Source organism: Scyliorhinus canicula, chromosome 1 (genome assembly GCF_902713615.1).
Source record: "Scyliorhinus canicula chromosome 1, sScyCan1.1, whole genome shotgun sequence".
Lineage (NCBI taxonomy): Eukaryota > Metazoa > Chordata > Chondrichthyes > Carcharhiniformes > Scyliorhinidae > Scyliorhinus > Scyliorhinus canicula.
In genome coordinates this window covers 242,958,502-242,971,855 of record NC_052146.1, presented here as the reverse complement: position 1 = coordinate 242,971,855, position 13,354 = coordinate 242,958,502, and the positions used below count along the sequence as shown (strand labels likewise).

Here is a 13,354-nt window from a genome sequence, read left to right as displayed (position 1 = left end):
ATAAACTGCTCAAACTAAATTGTATGGTATTGTGTTTAAACTTTGTGGAGTTTTATCAGGGACTTTGTTCTGTTGCGAGGTATTGGTAATTAAAATTAGAATGATTTTGCCCAGAAAGTGAAATATTATAAAAATTAAAGTTACAAACATTTTCATCTTTCAACATGAAGGGAGAATTTTCTCTTAGTTTTCTAAATGATTGTGTCCAACAAGCAGGTAAGAATCTCATGATCTCTGTAAACAGGCAAAAACATTAATATCAGTAGCCTTACCTTTGAGATCTTGGAATGCAATGCATCATCATAACCATACATCATTTAACCAGCATAAAGCTTCAGCAACAAATAAAATTCCACTTTTCCCATATACATAAATGGCCATTAATTTTATATTTTTAATTATCCAAAGAAAACAAAACATTTTGTACCTTTAATTTTACCTATGGAATTGATGGAATGGTTCCATGAAGTAAGCATATTTGAATAAAAAGAGAGAAACAATTTATAAGTTTCATGGTTATATGTAAATGCAACTAATTATAGCAACAAAAATATATTTAATATGTAAACATACAGGTGTAACATGAGCATAGTGTGATGGAAGCATGAATTCCATGTTATGAACGGAATTTTCTGTTTGGAAGTTTATGTATTCAAAACACCTGGAGATCCATGATTTAACTGACTCAACTTAAAAGGGACATTGAAAGTAAGTGGCAGTGAAAATTATGTGGTTGACTTGCTTGCAAAACCATTCCTCCAGCATTCCAACAGCCTGGGCAGGTGCATATAACATACTTTCAATCAGCCATGCATCTCTGTTTATGGTTTAAGCACACAGTTGCACACATGTTGCAATAAAGTGTGACAATTTAATCACACTCCAAGGTAAGAGCAGGCACTAATTAGTGACAATACCACCTGATACATAAGCAAGCATAATCGGAACATCTTGACTTCAAGCACTCCAAACTAGCTGTACACTCAAAGATAATTTTAACATTGCTTTAATTACTTTTAACACTTGACATTTTCACATTAATTGTTCTCACTGTTTCCTAATTTGCACAAAGACAAAGACAAAGCAAAAAGCTTGACTCGAGTGCAAAAAGAAAAGAAGGATAAAGAAAGACAGATTTTCTTGAAACAGCCAAAGTGGGGGTATAAACTTTTGTAGAATTATTTCTAGAGAAAGTTTAAAGACAACTACTAATGGGGGGGAAGAAGGAAGCACAGTGGAAAAAAGGAATGGAACCCATACCTTGGTCGCCCATCATCAGGTGCGCCAGACCTTGAAGGGAAACAAGAGCACAGTCAGCAAAGAACAAGGGCATGTGGGAAGGTATTGTCACAATGACAAAAATGTTTTGTGACAGACATCTGCTTTGCATTAGATGTCTTTATTGCAGGGAAATAAAAAAGCATTTTTCAACCACAGGTTGTAATGCATTGGGACAAGATCAGAAGAATGAAGGAATGATTCCGATAGCATTGGATATTTCTGAGATTTTCTGCATACACATAATTTGCATTAAAGAGAACTGAGGCCCCTAAAGGTAATTTTGTAACAGGACCACCCTTCTGCCCTACATAACATGCCAATTGTTTCAATAAGTTGTTCATCTGTTCCAGAATATGTATTTTCAGGAACATTTTCATCATGATTAAGGTTAAAAATATAAAACCGAGTAGAGATGTTATAAACTTTCAAATTGTTTTACATCTTACTGCTTTAACTTTCTTCAGAATGTTGCCTTGTGTTAGTTTGGATAATTTTACGCCAATTAGAACTCAAAACCAGACTTCGACTGGAATCATATTCAATTTAAGAAGCAATTTTGTCAAAGAAGCAAATTTATTTTTGAAAACAAGTACAAAATGGTGTCATCCAGCTTTCTCTAAAATTTGAACTCATGCTGAGACAGGTAAAATAACGAGAATTAGTTTGTATTGTTTGATAGCATTAGCATTATTTAAGTCACTGTTTTTAAAGGTGAACTAAACGTAGATCAAAACATTTATCGCTTAGAACAGAAGATTGGTAGTAGCAGATCAAATAACCATTGTATACGCCATCCAATGATCCTTTCAACTGGCTAATGGCAAAGAAAATGGATAGTCACTGATCTATAACTGCCAATTTTGAGTCCAGTAATGAACATTAATATCTGTGCCCTAGATTTGAATTTAAATGTTTGACATGCTCATACAAAATATGTTTCCAGTGTCTAGGATTGTTGAAAATTATGAGTTGATATTAAAAAATAATTTTAGTTTTAAATAGATATGAACCAAAGTACAGTTAAGGACAAATTTGGCAGTTTCTATTCCAGGAAGCCCATCATTAAAACTATGACGAATGGAAATGTAATGATGTTGAAAGATTATTTACCTTTTGGGTTAACTTCTAATTTAATAACCTGATAGGAAACGCTGAGTGCAGCCAAGAACTATGACTGACTGAAAATGGTAATTGGTGGCAAATCAGATAAGTGTTTAACCTTAATCCAATCCAATTAATCCAATTCAAGAGTGAACTATATGGTAAATTAAAAAGCCCTGGGGAAAATTGATGTACAGAGAGATCTGGGTGTTCAGGTCCATTGTACCCTGAAGGTGGCTGTGCAGGTCGATAGAGTGGTCAAGAAGGCATAAAGCATGCTTTCCTTCATTGGAAGGGGTTTTGAGTACAAGAGCTGACAGGTCATGTTACAGTTGTATAAGACTTTGGTTCAGCCATATTTGGAATACTGCGTACAGTTCTGGCTGCCACATTACCAAAAAGGATGTGGATGCTTTTGAGAAGGTGCAGAGGAGGTTCACCAGGATGTTGCCTGGTATGGAGGGTGCTAGCTATGAAGAGAGGATGAGTAGATTAGGATTATTTTCATTAGAAAGACAGAGGTTGAGGGGGGGGCTCATTGAGGTCTACAAAATCATGAGAGGAATAGACAGGGTGGATAGCAAGAAGCTTTTTCCCAGAGTGGGGGACTCAATTACTAGGGGTCATGAGTCCAAGGTGAGGGGGAAAAGTTTAAGGGAGATATGCGTGGAAAGTTATTTACACAGAGGGTGGTGGGTGCCTGGAACGCATTGCCGGCGGAGGTGGTAGAGGCGGGCACGATAGCGTCATATAAGATGTATCTAGACAGATACATGAATGGGCAGGGAGCAGAGGGATACAGATCCTTAGAAAATAGGCAACAGTTTTAGATAGAGGATCTGGATTGGAGGGCTGAAGGGCCTGTTCCTGTGCTGTAATTTTTCTTTGTTGTTTGTTCTCTTTGTTCTTCCAACATTGCTCTGTCTCAACTGAAAGAAAGCATCCCTTTACTATAAAACTGGTCGGCAATAAACCACTGCTAGGTACCCAATTAGTTCTCACCAGATTTTTTTTTTGCGGGGGTATAACCCCTGAAGTTGTTACTTCCCTAAAAATACAGGAGAAAATATTTGTTTTTTTCATGAGTGGTTTATCATTTCTAGAATTTCATCAGAAAGTTACATTTGTATGAAGATAATATATCAATAGCTTCTTAATGATTTCCAAAGATACTTTTAAATGTTAATGTGGTAATATTAAAGAAGGCACATTCATTCAATGATTGCATAATGCAATTGATGAATGAAATGCAATCTCCAAGATGCTAACAGGTAATTTAAGTGACTGATTATGGTTGAATATATAAAGGACAGGATTCTGTGTTTGGGAGACAACCGCCAGGGCTGAATTGCACCTGATTTGCATTCATGCTGGGAGTGTAAATCAGGAAACGATTCCCAAACCCGCAGTCAGGCCACCATTTTGAGGTTGGCCGATAGTGAGATCCTACGGCTACCCCCACTCCCCGATTCTCTGGTTCACCCCCTCCCCTCCCAGTGCTTTTCATCCATCTCTCTTCATCACAGTGTTACTTTTAAGTGGTTAGCTGTAAAACTAACAGAAAGCACTTAACTCTCTGATGTGGTCCAGGAGCTGTCAACACTTGATATTTATAAACATTGACTTAGTTTCACAGGTGACCACTTCAAAGTCACTCAATGGTGAAGGGAGATGATTAGAGCAATGCTGACAGCTGGGTGTGTATGAAAGCTGCCAATGACAGCTTCATAAAATCAATATCAAAAAGAAATGAACAAATGGCTTGCAGATCAAAGATCTGAGGGGTGTTAAATCCAGCTGGCTGTTTTTCTCTTTCCAGGAATTGACAGGTGCTGCTTCCTCTGCCTGAGCCAGCCAGTGTATTGACAAGATTGGTGTCAAAGTAGTGATTTGTTTCACTATCTCTGCCTGAACTGCTCTCTAGCTTCCAGACATGGGTCTCTCTTCTGTGGAGATCCCAGACAGGGTCTCTGTTTTGATGGTGCTCCAGACAGTGGTATCTCTTCTGGGAGTTGGATTCCAGAGAGGGGTCTCTCTTCTGGAGGGGGGGGGGGGTATTCCAGACAGGTATCTCTCTTCTGGTGGGTCTTGGGAGGGGATACTCTTTATTTTGGGGGTTTCTGGGGGGTTAGGGTTAGGTTCCGATGAGGACGGTGTCTGGTGGAGTGGAGTGGGCAGGTATTGCATTTTGGAGCAGGGTGGCCCTTTGATGGACTTTGGGGGCAACTCTCTTTTTACCCCTGTGGCCCACCGTGAGATCCACCACATCATGTACATGCTTCTCAGGACCTGCATCAATTCCCATGTGATTCCCAACCCAGAGGACTGGAGAATCAGAAGGAACTAGAGAATATTATGCCTGGCCTGTTAATAGGATGCAACTAGGTCTTCATGACCCAGTTGCATCCTCTCACGCCAGTGGGGTACTGGAGAATCAGAAACGGATCAGCACCGTATTTTCCCCAGCGCTGGATTCAGCCGCATCAGGAAACTCTTCTACCGGAACGGAGAATCCAGCCCGCAGTTTTTTCATTTGGCATATTGTTTCATGAACTACATTACTTTTTTGATGCAGACAAATCTGAAATAGGAGCATATGTTGCTCAGAAACGTCCGTGGTTTGGATATACGTGCAACTGACAAATCTTACTTATTAATATTTCATGCCTAAGGGTGTGTAGTGTAATTAAAATGCCATCGTTACCACCCTTATTAAAATGTCATAATCCGGCTCAAGACTAACATTGTAAACATTGTTTCCATCAATTAAGCAACTTTAAAAGTTGGTTTACATGAATAATGGAGCTTATTTTAATAATGGAAAAGTGATTGCAACAACTCATTTAAGTGAGTGAAATGCATTTGTTGCTAAGATATACTGAAATGTTTTAATGACGATTGCATAAAAGATATATAATATTGCAAGCCATTTACAGATTAAGTCAAATGTGTGTATATTTAGCGTTCAACTATACAGAAACACAATTTTGTCACATTTTGACCATGTGTCTACTCATGTGGGAAAGCACCTTGTAGCCCGCTGGCTGCCCTGCTGGTTTTTCACACAATACGTTTTGACACACAGTCAAAAGAAAAACAAGGAGGCAGTCCCATGACGTTGCCCCACCAGCAACCTTGGCTCTTGACAGAGGGCATCTCGATGTGAAAGAGATAATGAGCAGCATTTTCCCAAAAAGTAAATAAGTGTAATTTCTGTCATGGAAATCGGTGCAACTGCCACGATTCCCATCTGATTTTCCCATTTCAGTAATTTATTTTTCAGGAGTGCGTGATTTGCACTGACATCGAAAGGGGAGGGGCCTAAATTTGCCAGCAGAGCTAGCTCCTCAGACATTACCCCCCCCCCCCCCCCCCGAGTGCTACAGAGCACCGCCCCCACCTTTCTCACCAACATCAGGCTACCTTCCCTTTCTCGCTGCCATTATTAGCACCCAACCCCCACCAATCTCGCTGGCATCAGGCCCCCCTGAATTATATGGCAGGAATGCTGTTACATCACTGGCGGGGCTTAGGGACAATCGAGTAGGGAAATTCTGCTGGGGTAAATGCGATTTTGGGATTTCCACTTGATTCTCCGCCCCCTCCGCCATTCCTGCCGCTGAAAACAGAGGCAGAAAATCCCTCCAATGTTTTAGCCCCATTACCTAAGCTTCAGATATTTCTATTGATACATGTGCATGACCTGTGGTAGCCTTTGTTAAATAGACCACTAAACACTGAGGAATAGAAAGCGTGATTTAACAGGAACATTTCTCAGTGTCATTTTGTGCATGATTGGCAGGGTGTTTCTCGACGGCCACGTTGGTGAGTTCACAGCCCATATTTAATGAGCGGGTCGGAGGACCAGCAGCAGGTTACTAATACTGCCTGGGAGGAGCTGATCAATGCTGGAAGAAGACCACAGACCTCCAACGAGCTGCAAGGTTAAGATGCCACTTCTCTCTTGGCATCAGTTCTACCTACCACCCTTCAAATTCCCAATCCAAAACCCCACAAATCACTGGCTGACACCTCACACCGGCACAACCCCTTCATGTCCAGTTGTGGTGTCCACACATGCCACATGCTCGAGACAACCCCTGACCTATCAAGCTTGGGCCCACAATACCCTCTCTTTGTCCACGCAGGAGAAGATAACTCATAATAAGCATGAAAGGGCCAAGGCGGAGTACCAGAGATTTGAGTCCTCACACCCTATGAGGAACGGTCTCTGAAAATCACATGTTGACCGAGGAGAGAGCAGGCACTGACTGAGAGTGAGGATGACCTGCACCAGAGAGGTGAGGATTCAATGCCCCTTCATTAAGATGACCTGTCTCAAGTGAGTTGTTCATGTCAGATAAAATGATCCTTCCCTCTCATGACCACATGTCCATTGTCACGCAGGATCTCCATCTGATGGGGCCGGGCCATCCGCAATCATTTTTCTCCCCCCGCCACCCAGAAATCACCTCAAGAGGAAAGCTCCAAGGAGACCTCCATCGGACTCTCCACCAGTGCAGAGATGCACACATCGGTGGGTGACATTAGTGGACAGGCTTCTGGGGCAGAATCTGGTGAGCACCACACAGTTGCTGATGCATATCAGGTGGAGACAGTAACATCCAAGGGAGACAGCAGTTGGAGGTCTGCTGGATCCCAGGACTCTGCTGGATCCCAGTCAGATGTCGAGCCTCTGGGCAAGGTTAGACATAGCTGATGAAGATGATAAGGACACAGCCATGAGATTCAGGAGGGGATATCAGTGACATTCTAGTGAGTCCATAGCCAATTGGAGGAGTCCCAAAGGCTCCAGATGCTGGAATGATGCTGAAAATGCTTGGCACTGGGGCCAACACTGCTAGGATGGTACCGTAGTGGAAAACCTTGAGCACAACCTCAGCATCTTGAGTGGTCACGCCCAAGGCATGACTCAATCTGGGATGACCATGGTTGAGGCCTCAACATCATATCCCAGTCGCTGAGGGACACGTCCCAGTCACATGTGAATATTTCCAAAACACTGCAGAGCATGGCCCAGTCGCTTAGGAACATCAGTGTGGGTATTGACACCATGGTGTAGACAATGGGGTGCCTCCAGATCTCTGGAACTCATTCCAGCTACCCATCCCTCCAGTGGAGATGCCCAGGGCCCTACGGTTACTGTAAGGGAGGAGGAAACATTGGAGGCCATCCAGCGCCTGCCACCAGGGGAGCCTCAGGAGTGAGCTCCACATGTGCCCCTATCCCATCGAATAGCCCGCGGGCCATTGGGCAACCCGAGGAAGGAGTAGGTGATGTGGTTCATGCCGGTGACTACCACAGGGGAAGTGCCAGAACACCGCAGCACCGATGGGAACTTGTGGTGGAATGACCAGCTTGCATGCAGGGATCACCCAGGTGGATGGTGGAAAATGGTACCATGGGCAGGGTCAGATGTTGTCAAACAATGCTGGGCACCAGAGCTCATAGCAGAGTGGATCACCATCACCCTCCAACTCATGGACTAGACCTGCTGTTACTGCTAACCCAGGGGCCTGCACCCCATAGTGCGGCAGGTATGCATCATGGAGGGGTTTGTAGGTAGGGGTGTAGTTCTGGGGGTGGGATGCAATATCCATGTCCCTGGCCAGCCCTCCTCCTCCCCCGAGTAGGTGAACTTGAAGGTGATCAGAGTGTCCTGTGCGCCTTAGCCCTGGCACACACATTGTGCGGCCTCCCGTGCCTGTCTGGGCCCCATGTCCTGCCCATCATCGTCCTCTCTCCCATCCTCCTCGTCAGTCGAGGCCTGCTGGTCATCCTCCTCCTCCAGCACGTCACTGCTCTGCTGTGCGATGTTGTGGAGGACGCAGCAAGTTGCCACTGGAGAGTCCCTCTAGACCTGCATCTTCAGGATGCCTTAGCACCGCTCGATCACGCTCCTGGTCGCTGCATGGGTGTCATTGTAGCGCATCTCCACGTCGGTCTGTGGCCTCCGGATAGGTGTCATCAGCCATGACCGCAGTGGTTAACCCCTGTCACCCAGGAGCCAACCTTCCAGCAAGGTGGTGCACCTCAAACAGGCTGGGAATCGATGGTTTAGTGTGCCTGGATGAAGGCAGTGTGCACGCTGCCTGAGAATCGGACGTAGATGTGCATGATGCGCATCTCATGGTCACACAGAAGCTGCAAGTTCATCGAGTGGAACCCCTTTTGGCTTGTATAGAGGGGCCTGTCATTGGCAGGTGCTCGTAGGGTGACATGCATCCTGTCGATCAGCCCCTGGACCCAGGGCATCTCAGCGATGGCGCGAACTCTGCAGCCCGGGCATCCTGGTGGGCTCGGTCCACATTGAAGTGGATGTATTGAGCCAACAGGGCAAATAGGGTCTCCCTGACGTTGCAGCTGCACCTGCATACTGAGTCAGCACCTGGAAGGACTCCATGGCATAAAAGTTCAGGGCAAACATCATCTTGACAGCCACCTGGAGCGGGTGTCCTCCCTAATTCTTCCATGGTGCTAGTTGCACCATGATCACAAATTTATGTTGCACTATCACCCTGCTCAGCCAGAGTCTTCAAGGCATGCCCAGTCTGGCAGGTCCTCAAATGACAGACACTGCCTGTACACGCGAGCACTCATGTGGCACCTCCTTTGCACCTCCTTCACAACCTGTTGGGCGTCCGCCTCTCCGTCCTCTGTAGCTACCTCCTGTTCCTCTGCAGCAGGCTCTGCTGCTGCAGCTTCCTCCCCCTTGAGCAGCTGCAGCTTGTACAGCTGCAATGCATCTCCAGGGCTGTGACGACTAGGAGGAAGGCCATCATTGCTGGTTGAATTCCAATATCCATTGTCTGCAGGGGGTGAAAGGCCGACATGTTAGCATGATGCATATCTCAGGCCCAACCAGGTCCCCCGGTCTATATGATGGCCCCGGTTGGCACTGCAGACTCTCTCTGCCCCTTCATGTTCCCCCCCCCCCCCCCAACATCCCCTCACCCTTGGCCCCGTTGCTGCCTGGCACCATGGAGGCCTTTGGCCCTGGTGCCCATCTTTGCTGTCAGATGTACCATCCACTGTCGCTGCCCATGCCAGCAGGATGCTCCATGGCCCTTGTATGGGCTACTGTGGGCATTGCCCTTGGGTGGGCCACATGATGCCCCACCGGTGAGTGATAGCTGGTTTGAGGGGGTTGGTATGGCAGAGGTGTGTGATGCAAGGTGAGGGCTGGGGTGCAGGTGTGGGAGCACCCATATGGCCAGTGTCACTCTGCAGAATCAGGACGTAAGGGAGGAAGGAAACATCAGCAGCAGCCTCCAGGCACAAGAAGCCACCAGTAGGAGCAAGCAGCAAGCACAACCTGCAGCTGTGAAGTGCTCTCAAAATAACAAGGCAAATTCCTTATTAGCAATAGCCTTCAGCTGTAAAGCTAGAGGCTGCTCACAGTCAAAGAGAGTTTAAAGAAAAATAAATTTAGAGTACAGAAATAAATTATTTTTTTCCAATTAAGGGGCAATTTAGCATAGCCAATCCACTTAATTTGCACATTTTTCAGTTATGGGGACAAAACCCATGCAAACATGGGAAGAATGAACAAACTCCACACAGACAATGACCCAACGCCGGGATTGAACCTGGGACCTTAGTGCCATGAGGCAGAAATGCTAACCACTGCACCACCGTGCTTCCCCCAGTCAAAGAGAGCTAAAGTGCATTCAGCATATAGCCAAGAACAGAACTCTCTTTCCTGGATGTTTTTCGAAGGATAGACAGTTAGCAGCTGTAGTTGCCCATGTTATGATTCTCCACAATATTTAAAGATGGTTTGAAGACCTCAAGGTCGAAAATCCCCTTACTACCTCCATCACCCCCCCCCCCCCCCCCCCCGCCCCCCTCCCCGCCCCCCTCCGCCCACTCCAGGGGCATTCCCGACCTGCAACGCTTCAGCCTGCGCTAGCTTCACGTTTTTTAAAAAAATGTGCTAAATTACACCTGCATGATTTCTCACTGGGGAGCCGATTAATTCCCAGGAGGCCGTTACATTCAAATTCAGTCTCGCTAATGTGATGGAAATTAATCAAAATGAGGGTTAACGATATGCTCACCATATTTGTCCGTGATCCGGAACTCGCCATCCAGAGTGGGCCGGTTAGAGAGCAAACTGATTAGCGCCGGCGCCATGTTGATTTTAGCCTTTCCCAATATTTAACTGCCACGCCAAGAGCAGTGCCAGGCACAATGCGGTGGGTAAATTGCAGCCATTGTTTACGGTGTTTTGCATTGCCATGATTACATTGCAGAAAACAGCCACTCAACATTATAAATATTTTGTCGGTAAACTTCCTCTGATTCTAAAGTACTAAAGTACTCTTGTCAATTGTAAATAGAACAAATTGATAAATTTAAAATATAACCAAATTGCTCCATAGCTTCATCTCTCCCTATCTCTGTCACATCCTCCAGCTGTCTGCACTCATCTAATTTTGACCTCTTGCACATCCCTAATTCCCCGTGATTCACCATTGGCAGTTGTGCCCTCAGCTCCTGATTTGTAACTGGTAGTTTTCTTGATATCTGACTAAATTATCCTTCAAAACACTATTTTCCCCATTATTGTTGTCTACCTGTAAGTATGATTGTATTCTGACCAGTGAGATACACAAATTCAAATGTATTTTTTCCTATAGACATCAGTCTAAATCAGTGGGGTGAGATAATAGAACATAGAACATACAGTGCAGAAGGAGGCTATTCGGCCCATTGAGTCTGCACCAACCCACTTAAGCCCTCACTTCCACCCTATCTCTGTAACCCAATAACCCCTCCGAACCTTTTTGGTTACTAGGGGAATTTATCATGGTCAATCCACCTAACCTGCACATCTTTGGGTTGTGGGGGCGAAACCCACACAAACACGGGGAGAATGTGTAAACTCCACATGGACAGTGACCCAGAGCCGGGATTGAACCTGGGACCTCGGCGCCATGAGGCAGCAGGGCTAACCCACTGTGCCACCGTGCTGCCCAAACCTGCACATCTTTGGACTGTGGGAGGAAACCGGAGCACCCGGAGGAAACCCACGCAGACACGGGAAGGTGCAGACTCTGCATATACAGTGACCCAGCGGGGAATCGAACCTGGGACTCTGGCGCTGTGAAACCACAGTGCTACCCATTTGTGCTACCATGCTGCCCATTTGTTAATTTATAATGAATACATCCACTTTGCCTAATTCTGGTATGAGAACCATTTTATTATTTTTTGTGTATTAGGAATCACATGGTGCAAAATGGGTTTAAAAAAAAGGTAAAAGATAGGTCTCCTGAAACTTATCTTACTAAGTCCTGTGAGCAGTTGAAAATTTACAAAATACTAGGTTGGTGTCAATGAAAATTGTACTTCATGCTTCAGCAGTCATTATTCATCAAGTGACGGTTAACTCTGCATCTCATGTTCATTGTACAAGGAACAGAATTCCAAATGGCACAGGTAAAGACAATAGAACACATTTTATGTGTTCATTTCTTTCATTTTTGTAAATTTAGAGTACCCAATTCATGTTTTCTAATTAAGGGGCAATGTAGCGTGTTCAATCCACCTACCTTGCACATCTTTTGGTTGTTGGGGTGAAACCCATGCAAACACGGGGAGAATGTGCAAACTCCACACGGACAGTGACCCAGAGCCGGGATCGAACCTGGAACCTCGGCGCCATGAGACTACAGTGCTACCACTACGCCACCATGCTGCCCGATGTATTCATTTCTAACAATTTTATAGCCAACTGAGAATTCAAGTCTCTCTGAAGCGGGCAAGGATGGGATGAGTTTGGACTGAAGCAGGGTGGCCTATATTTTATGAGTCATCATTATTCACATCCTTATGTTCAAATCCATTCATGATCCACCCCTTCCCATTTCTATTACCTCTTCCAACCCTCTGATATTTCTACAGTCCTCAAATTCTGTTCTCTTACGCATCTTTGATTTCTTTCAGTCCATCATTAGTCACTGTACCTTGAGTTATCTTAGCTCTCTGATCGAGAAATCCCTCCCTAAACCTCTTCATCCCTCTTCTTATACTTCCTCTTTTCAGTCAGTCCTGAAAATCTGCCTCTGCATCCTCACATGCCTTTATGTGATTCAGTGTGAACTTTTGTTTGATAATCACTTCTGTGAAGTAACATAGGACATTTTATTCCCTAATAGCGGCTGGGTCACTGTCTGTGCGGAGTCTGCACGCCCTCCCCGTGTGTGCGTGGGTTTCCTCCGGGTGCTCCGGTTTCTTCCCACAGTCCAAAGATGTGCGGTTTAGGTGGATTGGCCACGCTAAATTGCCCGTAGTGTCCAAAAAAGTAAGGTTAAGGGGGGGGTTGTTGGGTTACAGGTATAGGGTGGATACGTGGGTTTGAGTAGGGTGATCATGGCTCAGCACAACATCGAGGGCCGAAGGACCTGTTCTGTGCTGTACTGTTCTATAGTCACTATATAAATGCAAGTTGTCCGTACACAATTTTAAATTTGCCATGCAAATCATTTCTCACATAATGAAGCCCAATCTTCCTGTCTCCATAACGCATTGTCTTAAAGATGAATATTCAAAGGCTTTTTTGAAGACTCAATGAGATTATTAAGTGAGCTGTTGTTGCTTAAAGTTAAGAACATTCCACTTTTAGTCCTGTTCTGTGCTGTAGTAGCTAATTTCAGCCATAGAAGCAGTAGAATTGCTACATTTGGTCACAGACTCCCTGGGCGGGATTCTCCCAACGGGAGACTAAGTGCCGACGCCGGAGTGAAAACCGGAGTGTTTCACTCCGGCGTCGGAGGCCGCTCCTCGCCCCCTATTCTCGCACCCCCGGGGGGCTAGGAGCGGCGCCGCATCATTTACGTGTGCCGGGCCTTGGCGCCGCGTAAAAGCGGCGCCGCGTAAATGACATCACCCGCGCATGCGCGGTTGCCGTCCTCCCCGCAAGTAATGTCGGAGTGATCTTGAGGGG

At 45.4% G+C, this 13,354-nt stretch overlaps 1 protein-coding gene across 47 annotated transcripts in view; it reads right to left on the bottom strand.

Annotated features, from left to right (window-relative positions):
- nrxn1a (neurexin 1a) overlaps positions 1–13,354 on the bottom strand; it is a 2,342,145-nt gene that overhangs the window by 1,940,159 nt on the left and 388,632 nt on the right. For 30 of the 47 annotated variants that reach the window (XM_038810283.1, XM_038810313.1, XM_038810330.1 and 27 more), the window contains 2 exons: positions 1,261–1,290; positions 428–439 (listed from right to left, as the gene is read on the bottom strand). The exons of 8 other annotated variants lie outside the window; for them this stretch is intronic. In XM_038810283.1, coding sequence (XP_038666211.1) covers positions 428–439; positions 1,261–1,290 — 42 coding nt within the window. The remainder of the gene's footprint in view (positions 1–427; positions 440–1,260; positions 1,291–13,354) is intronic. 9 more of the 47 variants (XM_038810348.1, XM_038810427.1, XM_038810483.1 and 6 more) reach the window with 1 other exon arrangement.